At 38.2% G+C, this 21294-nt stretch overlaps 1 protein-coding gene across 2 annotated transcripts in view; it reads right to left on the bottom strand.

Moving 5' to 3' along the window:
* LOC122812613 (kelch-like protein 31) overlaps positions 1-18206 on the bottom strand; it is a 241315-nt gene extending 223109 nt beyond the window's left edge. The window contains exon 1 of one of the 2 annotated variants that reach the window (XM_044084821.1): positions 18053-18206. In XM_044084821.1, coding sequence (XP_043940756.1) covers positions 18053-18174 — 122 coding nt within the window. In that variant the 5' untranslated portion in view covers positions 18175-18206. Of the gene's footprint in view, positions 1-18015 lie in introns of both variants that reach the window. The other variant, XM_044084822.1, reaches the window with a different exon arrangement.
* Positions 18207-21294: the final 3088 nt, after the last annotated feature.

The raw sequence follows: 21294 nt of genomic DNA, 5'->3' as shown, positions 1-21294 counted from the left end.
TATGACCCTAGCCCAGAGTAGCATTCTGCCATCACCCAGAATGATACCACAGTACAAGGACAAAATGATTGACTTCAACAATTGGCTAAGCTTCTGGTGCCATTCTAAAGGGATCCCAGTATCTGTCTGCCTGGGATGACATGGTCGACAGACCACAATGCTTTGCCAGAGATGGCCTGCACCTGTCACCCCTGGAATTCCAGATACTGGCTAAGGTTCTTGCCGCCCCTATAGTGCCTTTTTTAGGCAAGGTTCAAATGACAAATTCACCACCGTAACAGGAACAGGCAAGCAAACACTGAGGGTGATGCTACTCAATGCTAGAAGTCTAAATCTCAAAATGCACTCACTCGAGGCACTCCTTAAAATGGAGAACATCGCTATCTGTGCAGTGACTGAGACCTGGTTCAAGGCTCCAGAGAGCACCCCTGCACTACCAGGCTATAACTCATACCACACTTTTCGGCCATGTAACCTGAACCGGAACACCAAAAGCGGAGGTGTGTCCATATTCATTAAGGATATCCACACCTCCAGGCTAGTTGCTCAGCATAATGCAGCCGAGGTTATCCAAGTGCAACTAACTCTGGGCAAAACTGCAATCCAAATTGTAGCTTGCTACAGATCACCCACCATGTCCCAGGATTCCCACTCCTCTTTTCTTGATGTACTGGAAAATATTAGGGCTCAACTAAACACCCTAATAATGGGTGATTTCAACTACCCCACCATTAACTGGGAAAACTACTCATGTACCAACTACTTCGCTAAGCGCTTTCTGGAATTCATAAACTCCAATGCCCTGGATCAACTTATCCACACCCCCACCAGAGGCAACAATATCCTGGATCTAGTCATTACCAATATGAGTGACCAGTGTTCCACACCTGAAGTCAATGCCTCATTGGTTCACTCCGACCATAAGCTAATTACCCTAGATATTCACATCCTGCCTCCACCCCCCATTAAGGAAACCATGGTAAAACATTTCTCCAAAGCCAACTTCATGCTTCTTAAGACAGAAGTGGTGAACTTCATGACACCCATGCAGATGGACAATACAGTTACGACTACTGAATCCTACACAATTGCACTTTATAAGCACTTACATGAGTGCATGGATCATGCTATCCCAAACAGAACCAAGATGCTATCCTCCAAAAAAAGGAAGCCAATCTGGTGGTCCCCTGCCATAAACAAACTGTATAACAGAAGGAAGAAACTCTTGCAAAAGAGAGTAAAATCCCACGAGTGGAGGAGCTCCCTGGTCATCCTCAGTAAGAAGCTGCGATCCCTGATAAAATCCTCCAAAGCTAGTTATGAAAACAAAATCGCCACTGATTCTAAAGACAACCACAAAGCATCCTATAGTTATGTCAAGAATCTCAATGGCAACACTCAGATCTGCTTTGAGTTACAGCACAATGGCACTAAATGTACAGACCCAACTGATATTGCCAGGATGGCAGATAGGTTCAGTGCTAACTTTACCCCCCTCTCACCCCCTAAACAGCCCATCTCTATACCGGAAGAATGCAAAGTTCCTGTAATCACGGCTGCACAGGTAAAAACCCCACTCTCCAAAGCCAAGAAAACAGCATCCATGGGACCAGACAACATCCCAGGCTGCGTTCTACACAAACTACAGAATGAACTGGCACCCTACCTAAGTACTATGTTCAATCATAGCCTCACCTCAGGCTTTGTGCCTGCTGAATGGTGCACAGCAACGGTTATCCCACTACACAAGGGGGGAGCCACCACGGACCCCGGGAACTACCGCCCCATTAGCCTGATGAGCCTGGTCTGCAAGGCCGTGGAACGTATCATCATGGAACTTATAAACAAAGATATTGGTAATCTCCAAACTCTGGATCCCACCCAGTTCGGGTTTATAAAAGGCAGATCATGTCTCCTAAACCTGATAGACTTTTTTGAAGCAGTCACCAAAGCCGTAGACAAGGGTAAGGTGGTTCACACAGCCTATCTAGATCTTGCCAAGGCTTTTGATACCATCCACCACTCTGGAATTATAGATAAACTCACTAAACTAGGTATAAATCCCTATGTCACAAGATGGGTTGCCAACTGGCTCACTGACAGAACCCACACTATGAAAGTAGCAGACTCCAAATCCGACTTCAGACCAGTGACAAGTGGAGTACCACAGGGTTCAGTCCTGGGTCCTCTCCTGTTTGGTATCGACTTCTCTGAAGTACAGGCTAACACAGAAGGTCTTTGGCTAATGAAGATCGCAGATGACTGCAAACTAGGAGCCATAATTGAAACTCCTAACGATGTGGACATCCTACAAAAGAGCCTCACTGAGACAGATGCCTGGTGTCAAAGCCATGGCCTCAAGCTCAATGCCAAAAAGTGCATTGTCATCCCCTTTGGTAAAAACTCTGTACCCATGAACTACAACATAGGAGGTAGTGTACTTAACACTGAAAGTGTGATAAGAGACCTTGGGACACAGGTGGACAGTAGTCTCTCCTTTGATAATCACATCGCCACAGTAGTCAGGAAATCCTTCTACGTGGCACACCTCATCACAAAAGGTTTCTCATCCAGAAAAAAAGAGGTCATTGTTCCCCTCTACTCATCACTCATTAGACCCATTATAGAGTACAATGCCCCTTTTGGTATGTACCTCACAAGACATCTACAACTGGAAAGGCCACAGAAATACCTCACAAGAAGATTACCGGCCTCAAACAGATGCCCTACACAGACCGTCTAAAAAAACTCCAGCTTTACTCCGTCGCATATTGCCTACTCAGAGGTGATCTCTGCCTAACATACAAAGCTATGTCAAACCCAGAGCTGTTGGACATGCTCCACTTAAAGAAATCCCTATCCCTCCGAGCTACACGCTCTAGGGACCTAAACCTTGCCACCACATTAAACAGAACATGCCGGAGGGATAGATTCCTGTCCCAGAGACTTCCCATACTCTGGAATAAACTACCTATCTATATCAAACAAAGCTCCTCATTAGCACTCTTCAAGAAAAATTTTGATGATTGGATGGGAAATAGGAATTTCACCCCGGGGATCACCTCTGTGGCTCTGCTCGACAGTGGCACAGGAAAATAATTTTCTTGGGTGGCAAAAGCCAGGGTACCTTTTTGGCTGGGCTTGTATAGGCCCCAGGGCTGATAGCCTAGTACCTACCTATGAACCTATGAACTACACCCCATACTGGCGCTGTTCGACACTATTTGTGAGGTGGACATTAGGTCTAAATTAGGGTGTGTGCACTATAATGTAATTAATAAGAACAATGTGTCAGAAAAAGCATGGGAATGTCTTCGGTATGTGAGGAATCTACCTACCCGCATCATGAAGCCTGATAAAGGGGGAGGTCTGGTAGTCATGTTTGAAGTCGATTATGTGAAAAGAATTGAAAAGATACTTAACATTGAAGCATATATCAAAGTGAGTGATGAATTAAATAGAGCATACAACAATATTAAGTCATACATTAATGACTTATTGACTCACAGATTGACTTAAATACGTTCAACTATCTATCACTACCTAGTCCTAAAACACCTATTCTCTTTGAAATTCCAAAGATCCATAAATCATTGGAAGATCCACCATTGCGTGCTTTAGTTGACGCAAGACAATCGATTACTTATCCCTGTGCTAAGCTGGTGGACTCAATCCTTAAAAATACATCTTACAAGAGAAGCAGATTTGCAAGGACTGTTGGTCATTTTTAGCTGAAGTTAATAAACTTGAATACAATGACGAGTACAATTTCATGACAGTAGATGTGTGTGATTTGTATACACCAATACCACACAGAACAGGGATTGAATGGGTCACTGACTTTATGACCAAGAAGGAAGCACTTGCTGAAGAGATCAGACTAGTAAAGTGTTATTAGAAATTATATTAGAAAACATTTTTTTTCTTTTTAGCAGTGAGTACTATCTACAAAAGATTGGGGTTGCCATGGGTTCACCATGTGGTGCCAGTTTTTCTAACATGCTAATAGCACACTGGGAACACCAACACTTCCTGGGTAATGACACTGTCTACAAGAATATTTTCTTTTACACTCGTTGACTGGACAACATTTGTATAATACTGAAAGGTGACAACCAAAAAGCTTGTGACATTGTTAACTATTTCAATAACAGTACTTGTTTTCAGAAATTTACAAGTTCATTTAATGAAGATAAAATTAACTACTTGGACATCGAATTAAAGAAGGACAGAGTTAACCAGGGATACACATCCTGTATATACAGGAAAGAGACATACTGTAATACTTTCTTGCACTTTTCCAGCTTTCACCCTTTACATCAAAAGAAATCTGCCCTTAAGGGCCAACTGGTGCGGGCTGCTAGAATGACAAATGAAGAAAGTAGATTTGTAGAAGAATGTGTAATGTTAAAACACATGTTTACATACAGGGGGTATCCTGAAGCCTTCTTGACCGAGGTGATCACTGAAGTTCAAATGAAATGTGAACTAGGAGTGTTCACACCTATCCTCTGCCACGTTGACAGAGGTGGCACAAAGTAGATAAGCCCACCTTACCTGCTGGTCAACTCCTCTATGCCTTCACCGTCGCCAAACTATGGAACTCACTTCCGCCTTCTATAAGAAACACAGGCAGCACCATGACCTTCAAACAAATGCTGAAAAATCATCTCAGCTCTTCCTGGCTATGTTCCTGCTCTATAACCTAACCTCTTCACTCTCCTTATATGATTACTAAACTATGTCTTTTGCTACTAGTGACTGATGATATTTTCTCCATATTTATTTTCATCTTCACTTGTTGATACTGGCACAATAATACTGATCTCTGTTTATACCACTCTGATTGAATTAATTGAATTCTGCTTTAATGTATATTTTCTGTATATGTTACTGTAATCAAACAAACTAGATTCCAGCTTTTATGTGTATATTCTGTATATGTTATTATATTTACTATCTGTAACACTGTTTCTGCTTCTGCACTAATTAATGTTTATATTTTTTCTGTATCTCGTTGCAGCTTTTCTCCACGGGCCTCCGCTGAAAATGGGCTCTTTTAGGCCCAGTGGACTTATCCCAGTAAACAAATGCAATAAATAAAATAAATAAATAAATAGTTCCTACTCCTTCTACTTGTTCTGAAACTACCCCGAACCTAGTGGTCAGCGGGCATAGGGACAACAGTAAACCTCAATATTCTCTCAGTTTCACCACTACTTATACAACTGAAGCAAATAAAGTAAGGAAAATTTTAATGAAAAACTGGGCTTTATTGAAAACAGATAAAGCCTTATTACAAAAACTGGGACCCCTACCAGTGGTTACGTACAGAAAAGGGAGAAACTTAAAGAGTTTAATCAAAGGTGGGCTGTTAAGCATGAGTAGAAGCCCAGGAATATATAAATGTGAATCCTGTAACCAATGTAAGTTTATGGAGACCAGTCAGAGTTTTAAAATTGGTACACTAAAATATAACATCAAACACAGACTTAACTGTAATTCTAAGCCTGTGATTTATGTGGCCCAATGTCAAACCTGCCCAGCCTTTTACATTGGTAAGACGGACCGTAAACTGAGAGAACGTGTGTATGAACACACTTACAACATCAGCAAGAACAAAGAGGACAACCACTTAGCTCACCATTGCAAAGAATGTCCATCACATAAATTTAAATTTAGGGCCATTGACCATGTGGCCATGGACATGCGAGGGGGGCCTACATCACTTCTCTTAGAGAAATTAGAACTAATGTGGCAGCTAAGAGTAAATGCGTCTTGCCCCCAGGATTGAACGAGCTTTGCTCTTTAGCATGTGTCCTAAAACTGAAAAATTTAGAAAGATGAAAATTAAATATTTAGGACTAGCTCATTACTTAGGTTTTATAACTACAGTTATTTAGGTCATGAAACAGTTGTTTTTTATGCTTCCTTCATATATATATATATATATATATATATATATATATATATATATATATATATGGATCTACCTTACAAGCTCGACACTTCACAAGATCGACATTTAGAACGACGAGACCATAAGACCGACGGAGCAGCTAACCGACAACTTGTAATCCCGACAGCGAAAACACCAACATGGGAAACATGTGAGCACGTCTCGGTAAGTATGCGATAGTGAGGGATTTAGGGTTGGGGTGCGGGTAAGGTGAGTGTGTGATAGTGAGGGACTTAGGGTTAGGGTGCGGGTAAGGTAAGTGTGCAATAGCGAGGGATTTAGGGTTAGGGTGCGGGTAAGGTAAGTGTGCGATAGTGACGGACCTTAGGGTTAGGGTTTAGGTTAAGGTTAGTGCATAGATAGTTGTGTGTAAGGTGTAGTGTAGGTGTTTAGGTTGTTGGTGTGCTTGTGTTGTGTGTGTGTTGTGTGGAACAGCAAACGTTTTGTTTTGTTAACTGTTGGGATTGTGGTTTGTTGGGCATGTGAACTTTTGTGTTTTTATGGTTTCGTTCTTGTGGTCTCGTCATTCTAAATGTTGATCTTGTGAAGTGTCAAGCTTGTAAGGTGGATCCATATATATATATATATATATATATATATATATATATAAATATATATATATATATATATATATATATATATATATATTTTTATATATATATATATATATATATATATATATATTTTTTTTTTTTTATAGACTACATTTTACTTGCAAGTAACATATTTATATATATACATACATATAGTTATGAGTATTTGGTTTTCAGCATATAATTACACCTTTTAATTCATGAATACCTGAGCACTACATAGTTGTTTGGATGCACTTTACCCTAGGGTTATAGAGCTTTAAAGGTTAATTGGCACAAATCACATGTTTAATTGATTGTACTTGGTGTGATTTATAAGAGGGTACTTTTAATTGTGTTGTGTATCTGAAGAAGTTTAGCCAGAGTGCTAAACGAAAAGCACTTCATTTTACTTGTTTTTTTTTTTTTCATTTTTATCTTGTACAATAAAGTGGGGGCCTGGCCAACTGAGAAGACCTTTTTTTTGGAGTTCATGGTATATATATATATATATATATATATATATATATATATATATATATGTATATATATATATATATATATATATATATATATATATATATATATATATATATATATATATATATATATATATATATATATATATATATATATATATATATATATATATATATATATATATATATATATATATATATATATATATATATATATACATATATATATATATATATATATATATATATATGTATATATATATATATATATATATATATATATATATATATATATATATATATATATATATATATATATATATATATATATATATATATGTTTATATAAATATCTATAATATATATATATATATATATATATATATATATATATATATATAAATGTCGAATTTCAGTACGTCGAGACTGAATAGTGGAAAGAGCAGTAACGCGAAACTGCACTATGTCGAATGAGGAAATGTCGAATCTGGTATCGTGGTGTCGCGTTCGTGACGTGTGGTGCGGTTTGTGGATTTATCTGGGGTTTCAGGTAAGTGGTGTTGGTGTAAGGGTATTGGGTAGGGATTTTAGTGTGTGTGAGTGTGTGTAGTGGTGTTTTTTGTGTGTTTGTGTATTTAGTGCAACCTCGGAGTTAGAATATATAAGTAGGGGGTGTGGGGGGCACAGTAGGGTAGGTGTGTTTGTGTGTGTTGTTTTGTTTGTTTTAGTGTAGTTAGGTAGGTGTATGTGTGTGTGCTTATATGCTGGTGTGTGTGTGTGTGTGTGTGTGTGTGTGTGTGTGTGTGTGTGTGTGTGTGTGTGTGTGTGTGTGTGTGTGAGTGTGTGTGCGTGTATATGTATACACGTACACATATTATTATTACTTATTATAGACCTATAAGCTTGACTAGCCTCATCTGCAAGGCCATGGAAAGAATCATTACAGACCTTATTAACAAGTACATAGGTAATCTCCAAACTCTGAACCCAACCCAGTTCGGATTCATTAAAGGTAGGTCATGCCTGTTAAATATGGTTGACTTGAAAGTCACCAAGGCCCTGGATGAGGGAAAGACAGTGTATGCTGCCTATCTTGACCTAGCCAAGGCATTTGACAGAAGGTCCCACTCATGTATTATAGAAAAACTCTCCAAAGTGGGAATTAACCCCTACATTACCAGATGGCTCACCGACAGTACCTATACTGTAAAAGTGGGTGACTTCATCTCTAGCAAAAGACCAATCACCAGTGGCGTACCACTGGGTTCTGAGCTGTACCCCTTACTGTTCGTAATTTATTTCTCAAAAGTCCAGGAAAACTGGCATCCCTGCTAATTACATTATAGACAGCACCAGAATTTTGACCACCACATATCCACAGTAGTAAGGAAATCCTTTTGTGTGGGACATCTTATAAGTAAAGACATTACATCTAAATCTAAGGATGTTATACTTCCGTTATACTTGGCCATCATCAGACCAATAATTGAGTACAATGCTCCCTTTTGCATGTACCGGACCAGACACTTGCAACAACTGGAGACCACAGATGTTTCTCATCAAGAAATTACAGGGTAAACAAAACAAATTTTATGTGGAAAGACTGAAAGCCCTGTAATTGAATTCTGTCTCCTGCAGATTGCTAAGTGGTGACCAGTGCCTGGCTTACAGGGCTGTGTCTGACCTGACTCAGATGGAAATGCAACACATTCATAAATCAAACTACACAAAGGTCACTTGCTCCAAGGATCTTAGCTCTGACATGAACAGGTCATGCTTGAGAAATAGATACATCTCCCAGAGACTGCCATTCTCTAAAACAAGCTTCCATTTCATGTTAAACAGAGCCTCTCCCTGACCTTCTTCCAATGCAACCTAGATCAATGGATGGGTGACCCCAAATTCACTCCTGGGGTGGCGCCCATGTCCATCCTGGACAGAGGAAGTCATTATTAACTACCATAGACGCTTACCTCTGCAAACTTCACTCACCTAACCACTGACAATTGGGGCAACATGGGATAAATATTACTAGGCTTGTAAGGCTCTAGGCTCTTAGCCTAGTAACCTTCTATGAACCTCTAAACCTATGAATGTGGACTTTGTAAGATTCGGTATGAAGAATGCTCCTAATAGTGAGGTACACTTGAGAATTATCAGTACTCAAGTATTTTTTTGCGTGCTTATCAACACTGATGGTTGCTTTGTAACATCCTCTGTGGTTAACCACACTTCTCAGTGAACCAGTATCATTCAGTTCTGTAAGCATTGCTCACCAGTGCATGTAAGCTGCTCCCACACATGCATGTTAATGTACTCAGCGGTTAGTCAGCAGTTTCTGTTCTTTACTTCTTTCTCATGTTCATCATATCTGATCGCAAACTGTTCACACATTTTTCCATTAAATGCACTAAATGATTGTATTTTCTCCATTATATTATGCATTTGTAGATATCCGAGGTATACATGCAAGAATAAAAAAAAAAAACAGGGACAGTATTTCAGAAAAAATAGCACAAAAGTGCAACAGTCGGCTATGGTAGTCTTTTAATACAGCATTCTAGGATATGTGGTAAAGGTAGAAAAATGCAAAGACAAGGAATGCATTTTTTCCTTTCTTGCATAGTTGGTGCAGAGGCTGTGGGCTATAGTTCCTGTGGTAGAGGGGTTTATTCCTTTATTTGCCTACTGTGTGTCCTTGAGCAAGTCACTTCACCAGATATTGCCCAAAGGTCTCCCCTGAAAAGGGACTGTGTGTCCACTGGGCCTACCTGGCTAACAAATAGATCTGTAAGTAGTTGAAATCAAAAAAATGAAACATCGTTTTTTCCAACACCCAGAAAGAGTAGGGTATTCAGAATACAAATATAAGCTCAAGAGCTTTTTGGCTGAATGAGCACAAAAGTCAAATGCTTTAGAATATATATAATTTTTTTTTGCACAGAATGAACTTTTTGGTTTTTTTGATGCAACTTTGAATACTTAACATTACACTAGGACAGCTGTACTGCAGTAAGGCTAATCTTAAAGAAATGTGCACACCCCTTTGGTAGGAATAAACATTTATGTTAAGATGAACCACTCCAATAGTGTAGAGGCAGATACTTTACCCATACCTCTAGCAATTCAAAATTTAGAAATGGTCTTGATATAAAGTGTCTATGTGGGGGAGAAAGGAGTGAACAGCAAGTCTCTAGCTTACCTTCCTTGCACAGAGAAAAGAATGTGTGACTGATAACTTCCAGAGGCTAGTAATCTAAATGCAGGCCTTGTAGAAATAGCATGGGTAAGACACATCAGATTATGGGAATGGAGATATGACAAATTTGTACACATGGCCAGTGTGCAGACCATTTCTTCTCTATGGGCTCGGAGTAAGTAGGAGTGTTAGTCACTGCAAATTAACCAAATGTCCCTCCAACTTACAGTATGATGGCCCTGGTTTCTGGCTGCAAAGATGTAGGTCTTCCTTGGCAATTAATGAGTCACAGTGGAGAGATAACTAGAAGCATCTTCATGGAAGTGATATAAGAATGAAAGAAAATATATGCATGCATCCATGCACCTTAAGAAATCTCCTGGAAACCTGGTAATTCTAACCTGAGTCGTTCTAGGGGCAGTAAGGTAAAACATACCGTGCTGTTTTGTCATTAATTACTAATAACATAATTTACCAAAGTACGGTCAAATGCATACATGGCCGCTCCTTTAGCAGACTATGTGACATCTTCCCTATTTTTCTTTAACTGTGTGCTCCTTTTATAGCGCCATGCCTGCTGAATGTTATATTATTGCCACTATCAATTCATTCTGTATTGGTGTAGCCATCCTTCAGGCAGTCATGAGGGTTGTTTTTTTCTTCAAAGTCTTAACTTTTGGGTAGGAGACATATGACTCATGTCACAGTGGGTGCCACTATACCTACAAATACATATGCATGTTTCCACGCACCTACTAATGACGCCTACCTCATTCACAGCTTAGTGAACCAGTCACATGACCCAGGACCACCACTAGGCATCACCGTCCCTCCTTTGAAGGGTAATGGTATAGGAGGGCTCAGTACCACCCCCTCTTCCCCAAGATAGGTGCACCTATTGTCCCCACATTAGCTCGAACAGGCACCTGATTCACAAATTGAACATAAGTCACCTGGGTTGTGGTCAGGGCTTTATTCATCAGTGCAAACAAAGCTGGGCATATCTGCTCTATTCTCTTTTGTAAAAACAGATGCTAGTTTTTCTAACATGGACTTTTATATTCAGTATTAATATAGTACTATTGCATTTCCTTTTCCTATTTCCAAGATACATCAGAATATGAGCTAATGCTTCTTACAGCCTAAAGCCCTGTCAGTGAAATAAGTAATTAGCAACACAGTGTGTGGTTCTAACTTAAGAATCTCAAGACATTGCAACCCCCCCCGAGCATTGAATAAGCTATTTTTATCACTAGAACTCAGTGGACCTGCTCCCAGGTTGCCTATTTTCTTTACTCATTGTTTTCTGCTATCCATGCAAATCTGCCATATAGTTAGACAATGTGCTTTTCTACGTTACATAAATCCCTTGGACTCCTGTGCAGTTGCTTGCTGTCAGCAGCGTGACCACCACTGTCTGCTAGGTAATGCAAACAGTAAAGATCTTAACTGAAAATGCTTAAATCCATTTTGGCTCATGCTGTATCTGCATTTCCCTACCTGCATGGTAAGTTGCAGACCCCAGATAACCAGCAATGCAATCCCCCCAGCCTATCCTACAATGTTAACAGGAAAGCTTGACAAGCAACATATCAGGTAAACCACCCTCTTTGTAAAAACATTCTTTCTTACAGTTTCTCCTTAGCTGTCTATCCATGTTACTTCTAGATGTGTATCCTTGTTGTTGAACATATTGTCTTCCAAAAATATTACACCCTTTACTGTACTTTGGCATTTCTATCACAACCCCCTTTCCTCAAGTTCATAAATATTGAGCTCTTTTAATATCTTTGCATTAGGTCTCTGAAGCAGATATTTCACACATTTAACTGCCCTCTCAAGCTGCTTTTACACTGTTTATGCCTTTATCAAGATTTGTTCTCCAGAACTGAGTTTACTGTTTTATACTGGGGAAGCAACCTCACCCACTGGCTGTACTGATAGATACTTTTCTTTGATGCTCATGTCTCTTAGTTCTAAATCACCCTAGCACTCCAATCCTTTGGCTGCTTTCCCAGATTTGCTGTTTACATTTAAGTGGTCGATTGTAACAAATCTAGTAATCAAAAAGTTACTGTAAGCCCACCTCTTTTTCATCTGTCAAGAGTAATAATGGATTTCTATTCTATTCTGGGTAGACCCATATACTATCCACCTTATTCAAAAGTTTCATTATCAAATGCAACTATCCAGTTCTTTCCTATACATTAATTAGCACCACTAGCCACTAAAACAAAGGATAAAGACATGACACAGACATTCATTCAGTAAAAACTGCAAGAAAGATCCAGACAAGCTAAAGTATTTACTATATTATACCTTAATCAACCTGTAGTAGATGCCCATGGAATATATGCAACTGACCCCTTAAGGGCATTACAGTGCTTCAGCTACATGGCCTCTGAATACCCATGACTTTTTACTTTTTAAGTCTTTGTGGATACTTTCAGCCCAAACAAGCCAAATCTCATTAACTGTAGACATGCATGCTTCAGCTGTACTGAACTGACAAAGTAAAAAAAAAATGTTGAAACATGCATGTCTACAGCTAGTGGGGTTTGGCATTATTGGCCTGAATGTACCCACAAAGACTTAAAAAGTAAAAAGTCATGGATATTGAGAAGCCATGTAGCTAAAAATCTGTTATCTTCTTAAGGGGTTATTTGCATATATCTCATAGGCCTCCACTACAGGAGGTTTAAGATATTACACAGTAAAGACTCTAGCTTAGCTGAGTCTTTCGTGAAATAATTGCTAGCTATGACTGCTGGTTACAGCTTGATGCAGCTGCCACATGCTTCTAATCAAGACAACCATTTAAAGCTAAAGAGAATGCAGTCTACAAAAAGGCCCAAGAATAGGAAATTCTGTTTCAAAATAGCATAGATATATCTATCTCTGACACTGTTGTACTTGAAAAGAGGTCTTTGTCTTATTTAATATCACTGCGGTTTGTACCTATTTCTGGGGCCTACAATAATCTTTAATCCCATCTTTTACTCATCAACAGTCATGTCTTTCTTCACGAGTCTTTGTTTTGCTCTTGATTATGTTGCAGCATACTACATTTATATGATCTGACTGATTCAAATGTATGAACCTGATTCATTTAAATCTGATTGTGATTACCAAAAATGTCATCATAGTAAACTACTTACAGCATTCACTGCTCTTTGTTTGGACTTGTTGTGGTTGAAAGAGGTCCACAGCCCAGTTCATTCACATGGTTAACCATCATCCACATCCCTACATGTATTTCTTACATTGCTGTTATTTCCTTGTCAATATAATCTTCATTCTCATGGTGTTGCTAACTGTGATACATTCCACTACTGAACTTTGCACTGAGTCCAAGACGCCATAATTCTGAAACTTTCAACTTTTAACTCATCCCATTTTTCCATATCTAGATGTGCTGGTCTGGTACATCTTTATATTGTTTGCAAAAATAAAACTTTCTTTCATTCACCAGGACTAAGACATTGAAAAGGTGCAGTAATCATTACTGTATCTGCTGATTAAGCCTTTTTCCTCAGAGTAGGTTTCGTGTGTTGTTATCATATCTGCCTGGTTATCTTGTCATTGTTTAACCTAGCCTGCCACACTGGCGCATACTGTAAAGCTATATAATGCATTTGCTAGCCTTTTCCCTTACAATTTCTTCCTCCCATTGCCTGGCAAACATCTGCCCTCATATCACCTGACAGGCCCAATAATTTTATATTGGGTGACAGCTAGGTATGGATATCATCAGACAGCTAACCATAAAGCTTACCAGTCATATCTCTAACCTCCATAACAGCTTGGTACTCACAAATACTACTTTGGTGACTCATGTAACCTTTTTACACGTGACAAAACATGGCTATTGTGCATAGGTATGCAGAGCCTGGTGGGTGCACACATCATGTCATCTCTGCGACAAATATCACCTCCATTGCATGACAATTGTGCAACAGGCTAGGCTGCTGTACGCCCTCCTTACTGAATAAGTCAGTATCAACCCCCCCCCCCGATAACTCCTCCACCTTCTGAGTGTCTAGTCAATTCAGGGTCATTTTCATTGCACTAAAGGCTTAATGCATCTGCGCCAAGAAGCAGCGGTTTAATAGCCTTTTACATGGTATCATATTAAATACCTTTCTCAGATAAAACCAAGCCACATTCACAGTCCCTCATTTATTTAATAGGCAGCACCCCCCAAGTCAAATGTATCTGTCTGTCTCTCTCCATCTCTTTCTCTCTCTCTCTCTCTCTCTATATATATATATATATATATATATATATATATATATACAACAATATGTATAATTAAATATATCCACTTATATTTAATTGTATATATAAGATCTCTGGATGGGGGATGGGAAACTGAAAATTTACCCCAGGACTGTCCCCTGTACTAATAGACAGACCAGGCTCCTAAACGGTTTATCCCACATCAATTATCAACCATGGGATGGGTAAGGCCAATCTATAGCCAAATAGGTTAGGTTATTTTCAGCCAAAATGGAACTTGGCTAGGCTTAAAATGGCCTGCAAGTGCAACGAATGAAACTATGAACCCATATACACACACACATATATATATATATATATATATATATATATAGATCTATAGATAGTTTTTTTTTCTTTACATGTGACTTTTGCAAATCCACACCAACTCTTTGTAAATTCATTCTAGACTGGGACTTGTGTCACAGTGATTGATAACCAACATTTCTTTCCTTCAGAAGTGATTTTATACTTTCCTACCACTGAAATGATTCTAACAATTTGATAGTTTCTGCTTTATGACCTCATGTCACACGTCATCTCCATTGTGCATTCTCCCATGACTTGTAACCAAAAAATGCAAACAAACGGCTCTCTAAAACTTCTGAAAATACTGCTGCCCTGCTTTTTTCTTTACTGACCTTAGTAATAGCATTTCACTTTCTTTAAAACAGCCTATTATGAACACCACCCAGACTGATTCTGGTGACCAGGTATGGCACCGCCTCACTTTTTGTTTGTAAACATGCAGATGTGTTCACCTACTACAGCTGATGTCTTCACTGTTTCTCTGCTCCGTCCTGTATTGAGCGAGCCTTTATGTTTCATGGCCACAGTGCCACTTAGAGTATATTACAGCTAATAATGTATGCTCATCAGCATATTAAAGCTTGTTTCTAACCACAACACTGGAATAAGATGGCAATGTAGTTTCATCAGTGTTAACACTCTGAGGATGGGGAGGAGGACAGGCAACTGACTTTTCAAAGCCCAGTTCCTCTGTGAAAAGGCAATTAAAGTACCCCCCACACACACACACACACATATATACATATATCAGTGTCACTGACCTGAAATCACTGATTGCCTGTCATGTTCTAGATGGCTTATACACTAGTTATGGGAACAAAACACACGGGGCACAGCTTTACATGAAGCGTGAAATACTGTGTCTGAATCGTATTCACAGTGAATAAGCATTTCTTTTGTTTGAGAGTATTAGAGGTGATCATTTTGGAAAAAGGCTAATTTTTTTCTTTGTTGAGTATGACATCATCACAGTAGATTCTTAGTATAGTCTATGAAATCAAATAAAAAGACCATTTAGAGTTACTCGCAATATAAAAAAAATACATGCATTTTATTCACATGTGTAGAGGCATGTGCGACCTAGGCTGTGTTTACTCGATCTAACTCTTGAGAAGATCTGTCACTATCATTACACAGGGAACAATGTCATACAGTTTAACTTATCACAACTTCTGTAGCACTGAAGTATATTAAGTTGTCTCAGCTAGTAAAAAGAAAAACATGTGTGTATTTTCATAAAAAATTACTACAGCTGTAAGAAATTATACTTCTTTCTGGCACTGTGCTAAGTCTTTAACACACCAGTAGAAATCTTGTCAAAATCTCGACAGAGCCAAAAATAATGGGATGACAAAGGCCTAAAAATAGGAACAATTTTTAAATATTTCCTCTACAAACTTAGAAAGTTGATAGAATAACAGTTTTTGTATTAGCATAAATTTTCGGAAGGGCATGAAGTCTGAAACTCAAGTGTCTGCCATTATTTTCTGACTTCAGTCTTTAATGCATTGCCAGTGATTTGCCAGAAAACCCCACTTTTATAAAAAATGGACCAAAAACATGAGGCAAAAAATCTGGACATTCTGTGAACATTTGTATAGTTGAGAGTTATCAGATATGCAAATATTCCAAGCAGCTTAAAATAAAACTGAGACTCCTAGCCTGTTTTTAAAAAGGAAATGTTTAGTGATAGAACAGCAATGTAAAGTCTGTAAGAAATTAAACTACTAGCTTTGAGACTGGACTTAGAAATCTAACACTATACAGTTTAGGGATAAGTAAGAAGAGGTAAGGATGAGTTCTGGTTAGCTCTGCCTCAATTTATTCAATTATCTGGAAGCACCACATAAAAATGCAAAAAGGGAATTTTTAAAACTATTGAAAAGAAACTCACTTTGTAAGGAGTAATGTAAGAGAAACACTGACAATCATAACATCAAACTTAATGTATAAAATCAGTTTTCAGTATGCCAAATAAAATAAAATATAATTTTAAACTCTTTAAATGGGAAATGTAGAAGGGCAAGCATGGTTACCTGTATGACACTGAATATATTCTAAGGTGCTAGACCAGTTCTGCTGAAATGTTGAACAAATACATCATATCTCTCTCTCTCTCTCTCTCTATATATATATATATATATATATATATATATATCAAGAAAGATATTGCAAATATTGGTTTCTATTTTTTTATATCAGCTTCTATAGAGTGGTACATTAAAACTTAACTAATCATATAAATGGCAAAGCAGTAAGCCAAATGAAATAAAATGAATTTTACAGATGCTTTACAGACCATCAGTCAGACAGAAATGTGGATGCATGAGTTAGAGGATGATTCTAAGTCAAAGGTAGGCACAAAAGGTCTTCCCCTTAGATGGCCTCAATAAACATACATTCACTTATCTGGTGACGCAAGATAGAATGCCTCATGAGCAGCTCATCAGAACCTTTTACAAAACAGGACTAAACAATAAGAACCTTTTTTTTTGTTAACTTGTATGATGAGATACAAGGTGCAACAGCCTTCCAAAAGCTGAACATGAAGCAAAAAAAAAACAAAAAACAAACAATCCCACAGTAGTGTTGTGACGGGAAAGTGAGTTAAATGGGAGAATTTAACTGGGGCTTCATGCATTCTCAGCCTGTGAAATTCACTCAGTGGCCAAAGACCTAAACTGGCCAAAAAAAGTCACACGCTTGTGTTGACTCTTATGCTATGTACCCTCTATTAGTCATGCGTACCTTAATAATGACAAGCACTACCAATGTCACACACTGCAAAAGGTAGAAAAGCACATGGAGAGCAATACCTAGAAAAGAAGTGGGACATATTTATTCTGTGATTTGAGATCTTGAGATGGCAACAGTCATTTGCAGTATTATCTGTTATAAATACAAAAATATTTTTTTCTTTATAATTTCCACTTAACTTCTGTTTTGCTCAGAATTCTGCAGTATTTATAGTACCTATTTCCACCTGCTACAGTCCCATTTAAATCTCCCCTGCAATACAGTATACCTCCTTCTTTAAGGAATATGTTGGAAAAATAGCCTTCAAGTGTTATTTGGGAAACTGCTGATCTGTTAGTTTATCTCCTTACAAGGATTAGTCTCTGCTTCAGAACAGACACACGATAAAGTTAAGTAACTCTACTGTTTAAGAGACTGACACTTTGTTTGTCATGCAGAATGAGATATAGAGACAAATCATACCTATAACTCCCACTACAATAGTAAGTGGAGCTCCTACCTTGGTCCTGGGAGGACTCCGTCCTGCTTGGGGGGACACTGTTGGGGGAAAAGGCAGAAGGTTGCTACTGCTGATAACTGTAAGCTGATGAAGCAACACACTGGAATGCTGGAACAGTTCATATCCCAAATACGGAAAGACCCTTCCCCCAATCCTGCCCTGGACAGCTGGGAATTACACTGCTATGAATATTCACATTGGCTATAGGACAGGTGGGAGGTCCGAAGAGTGACAGACAGGACACATGTTACAACACTGAGGTCAAAGAAGTGTTTATTTGTTAACTACTAGGCTATACTTTCCACTTTTTGTTTACCCAAGCTCTTCCCTCTTGATTTTTGTATGCTTTTCAGTCTCAGTTTTTCTAAATCTGTCATTATTTATTGTTTTCTGATCCTTGTATTAGTCTGAAAGGTGAAAATATTGCGGCATCATTTTTATTTTATATTTACACTATCTTACTGTATCTGTAACTGTGCGCATGCATGCATGAGTGTGTGTGTATGTATACATAGTCTTTGTTTACAATAGTTCTGACATCCTTTTTTATGAATCTAGATAACAAGACACATAATTCACATTAGCTTCTTTGATCTCCTCAGCCTCCCATCATGCACCTCACTTTTTCCATGTAATGTCATTATCAGCACTCTGTACTCTCAGACTTTTCATGTGGTGCTCCCTCATAAAAAGAAAGATTCTTTGACAAGACATATTTTATTATTGGCAAACAAAATAGTCTCAAAAGGTATGATGCAATACATAGAAGAGCTTCTGCCCTGTAGCTGTAGGTAAGAGGTTGGGAAACATTTCTCATCCTTTGGCTACGTGAAACAGTCAAAATCTGTTTTCCTAGTTCTTTTGTGGAACTTTATGTATAAGTTCTGGGTACTGTGTGCCTCTTCATGTCATGTTCCTACTTATTATAAGAGCTACCCTTTCATGCTGCTTTCAGTCTCCATGTTTACAAGGCCCTGCACAAAATGCCTCATTCCCACCTTCCCTAAAAATGGATGGCACAATTCTGAGCATGCAGACCTTCCCACCCACCATGGCTAGATATCTAGGTACAGATGTTATTAGAACTTAATGAACACTGTAAAAGGGGCATGCAGAAACCACTCCCCAACCGTACTTACTTTTAAGTAATCTGAATTTGGTGGTAAGGTTTTGATTAGCTGGTCCTTAAGGAAACTGTTCTCCTTTTACAATCATTTTACTTTTGATGTTGTGGGTCTTTTTTTTTTTTTTTTTTTGGTGATGTTTTTGGGTTTTTAGTAAGTTGGTTTTCAAAATGCTGACACTGATCAACTTTATTTCAATGCTTGGGCATTTCAGCAACAACCAAGATCTGCTCCATCTTCAAAAACCTTCCACAGCTGATCTGGTAGAAGAGAGGACTGTAGTCATTTCAAAGGTATTTTTAGATCACTGGCTTACTTCTGGTTGGAAGAAAGATGTTTATTGCCTCAATATCTTAGTACTTATAATGTAGGACTATACATTTCAAGCATATTCTTACAATGTTGGATCACTTCTGCTTTGAAGTAGATTGTTTGGGTGGCTTAGTGGTAAGATCTTTTTTTAACTCTCCTGCAGACTCTGCTGTTCACTCCTGACCTCTCAGTACTGTCTACATGCAGGCTCACCCCAAATCTTTGTCAGCTTTTTCTAAACACTCTGGATTCTTCCCAACTTTCAAAACCATCCTTGATGAGTGGCTGCTGTAAAAACTACCTGCACTCATGCACACATATGCATAAACATACACACACACACACACACACACATATATATATATATATATATATATATATATATATACACACACACACGCACACGTGTGCACGCTCGCACACACACACAAACAGAAACACACATGTGTGTGTGTGTGCATGTGTGTGTGTGTGCGCATGTGTGTGTGTGTGTGTGTGTGTGTGTGTGTGTGTGTGTGTGTGTGTGTGTGTGTGTATATATATATATATATATATATATATATATATATATATATATATATGGGTCTACAGCTTAACATAGAAAATACACTCCGAAACTAAGCAGTAGACCCTACACTTCAGCGAAAGTCCACTTAAATGAACACGCACTTTCGCTGAATTCTAGTTCCCTGGGCTACCCAAAACAAAAATAAAAACACTAAAACATGTTTTTGTAGGGGGGCAAGCCCCCCCTGCACCCCCACACCACCCTGCTTAAATATACCAACTCTGAGATCGCACTACAGCGGGGAAAAGGGAATATTCCCATTCCGCACTGTAGTGTGACTGCCAAAGTCAATGTTCGAAGTTTCATTACTTCGAACAAGTGGACTCGATGAAGTGGGGTTCGAAGTACTGAAACTTTGAACATATTGACGGAACCCATATATATATATATATATATATATATATATATATATATATATATATATATATATATATATATATATATATATATATATATATATAAAATATTGATTCACTGAAATGCACAATCATCAATAACAGCATTTTGATAACTAAATTACCAAAAACCCAAAACATCAAAAGAACATGTATATATATTTCAAACAGACAAGCTCACCATCTTTATAGACAGAAATCTAATTACGGTGCTTTTAGGTCAGCATAATTGCTCATCTGAGCAAGAACAGAGAAACTGCTAACAAAGCATGTTCAAAAACAAATAAAAAAGCATAAAAAAGGTATGGGGGGGGTGGCAAGTACTTAGTATGCAAAACAAAAGCATTATAGGTTCTACACTTCAATGCAATCCTTTTTTTATATCTTTAGTATCAGTTCTAAAAATAAAACAACAACCATGGCATGTTTTTCAGCAATAATGTTTTTTGAGCTGGCAAAGGGAATATGCCTCCTAGAGTCATGAAAATTATTTTTTTTTCAAACTCTTAGATCTCTGCAGGTTGAAGAACATATTCTTGACTGCAATAACCTCAAATTAAATTTATTTATTTATCCTTTGTTGACTGGATTAGTCCTTCTTGACTAGTAGCCTCTTTTCAGAGGAGACCTGTGGTGGTATTCATACTACTAAGGGAAATTTAGGCAGGGAATCAGGGACCTTCTTTTTGATATGTGTTATGGGATCTTTTACATCCACCTGAGCTACCATCAACTCAAGTATATGGGACCTTGGTTTAAGTCTCAGAAATGAAACACAGCAGACTGTTTTTCAATGTAAAAAACTCACTGAAGCATTTCAACAAACATTTACTACCTTCGGGG

Source organism: Protopterus annectens, chromosome 1.part1 (assembly GCF_019279795.1).
Source record: "Protopterus annectens isolate FY-2018-M chromosome 1.part1, PAN1.0, whole genome shotgun sequence".
In the NCBI taxonomy this organism is placed as follows: domain Eukaryota; kingdom Metazoa; phylum Chordata; order Ceratodontiformes; family Protopteridae; genus Protopterus; species Protopterus annectens.
This window is presented reverse-complemented; position numbering and strand designations above follow the sequence as displayed.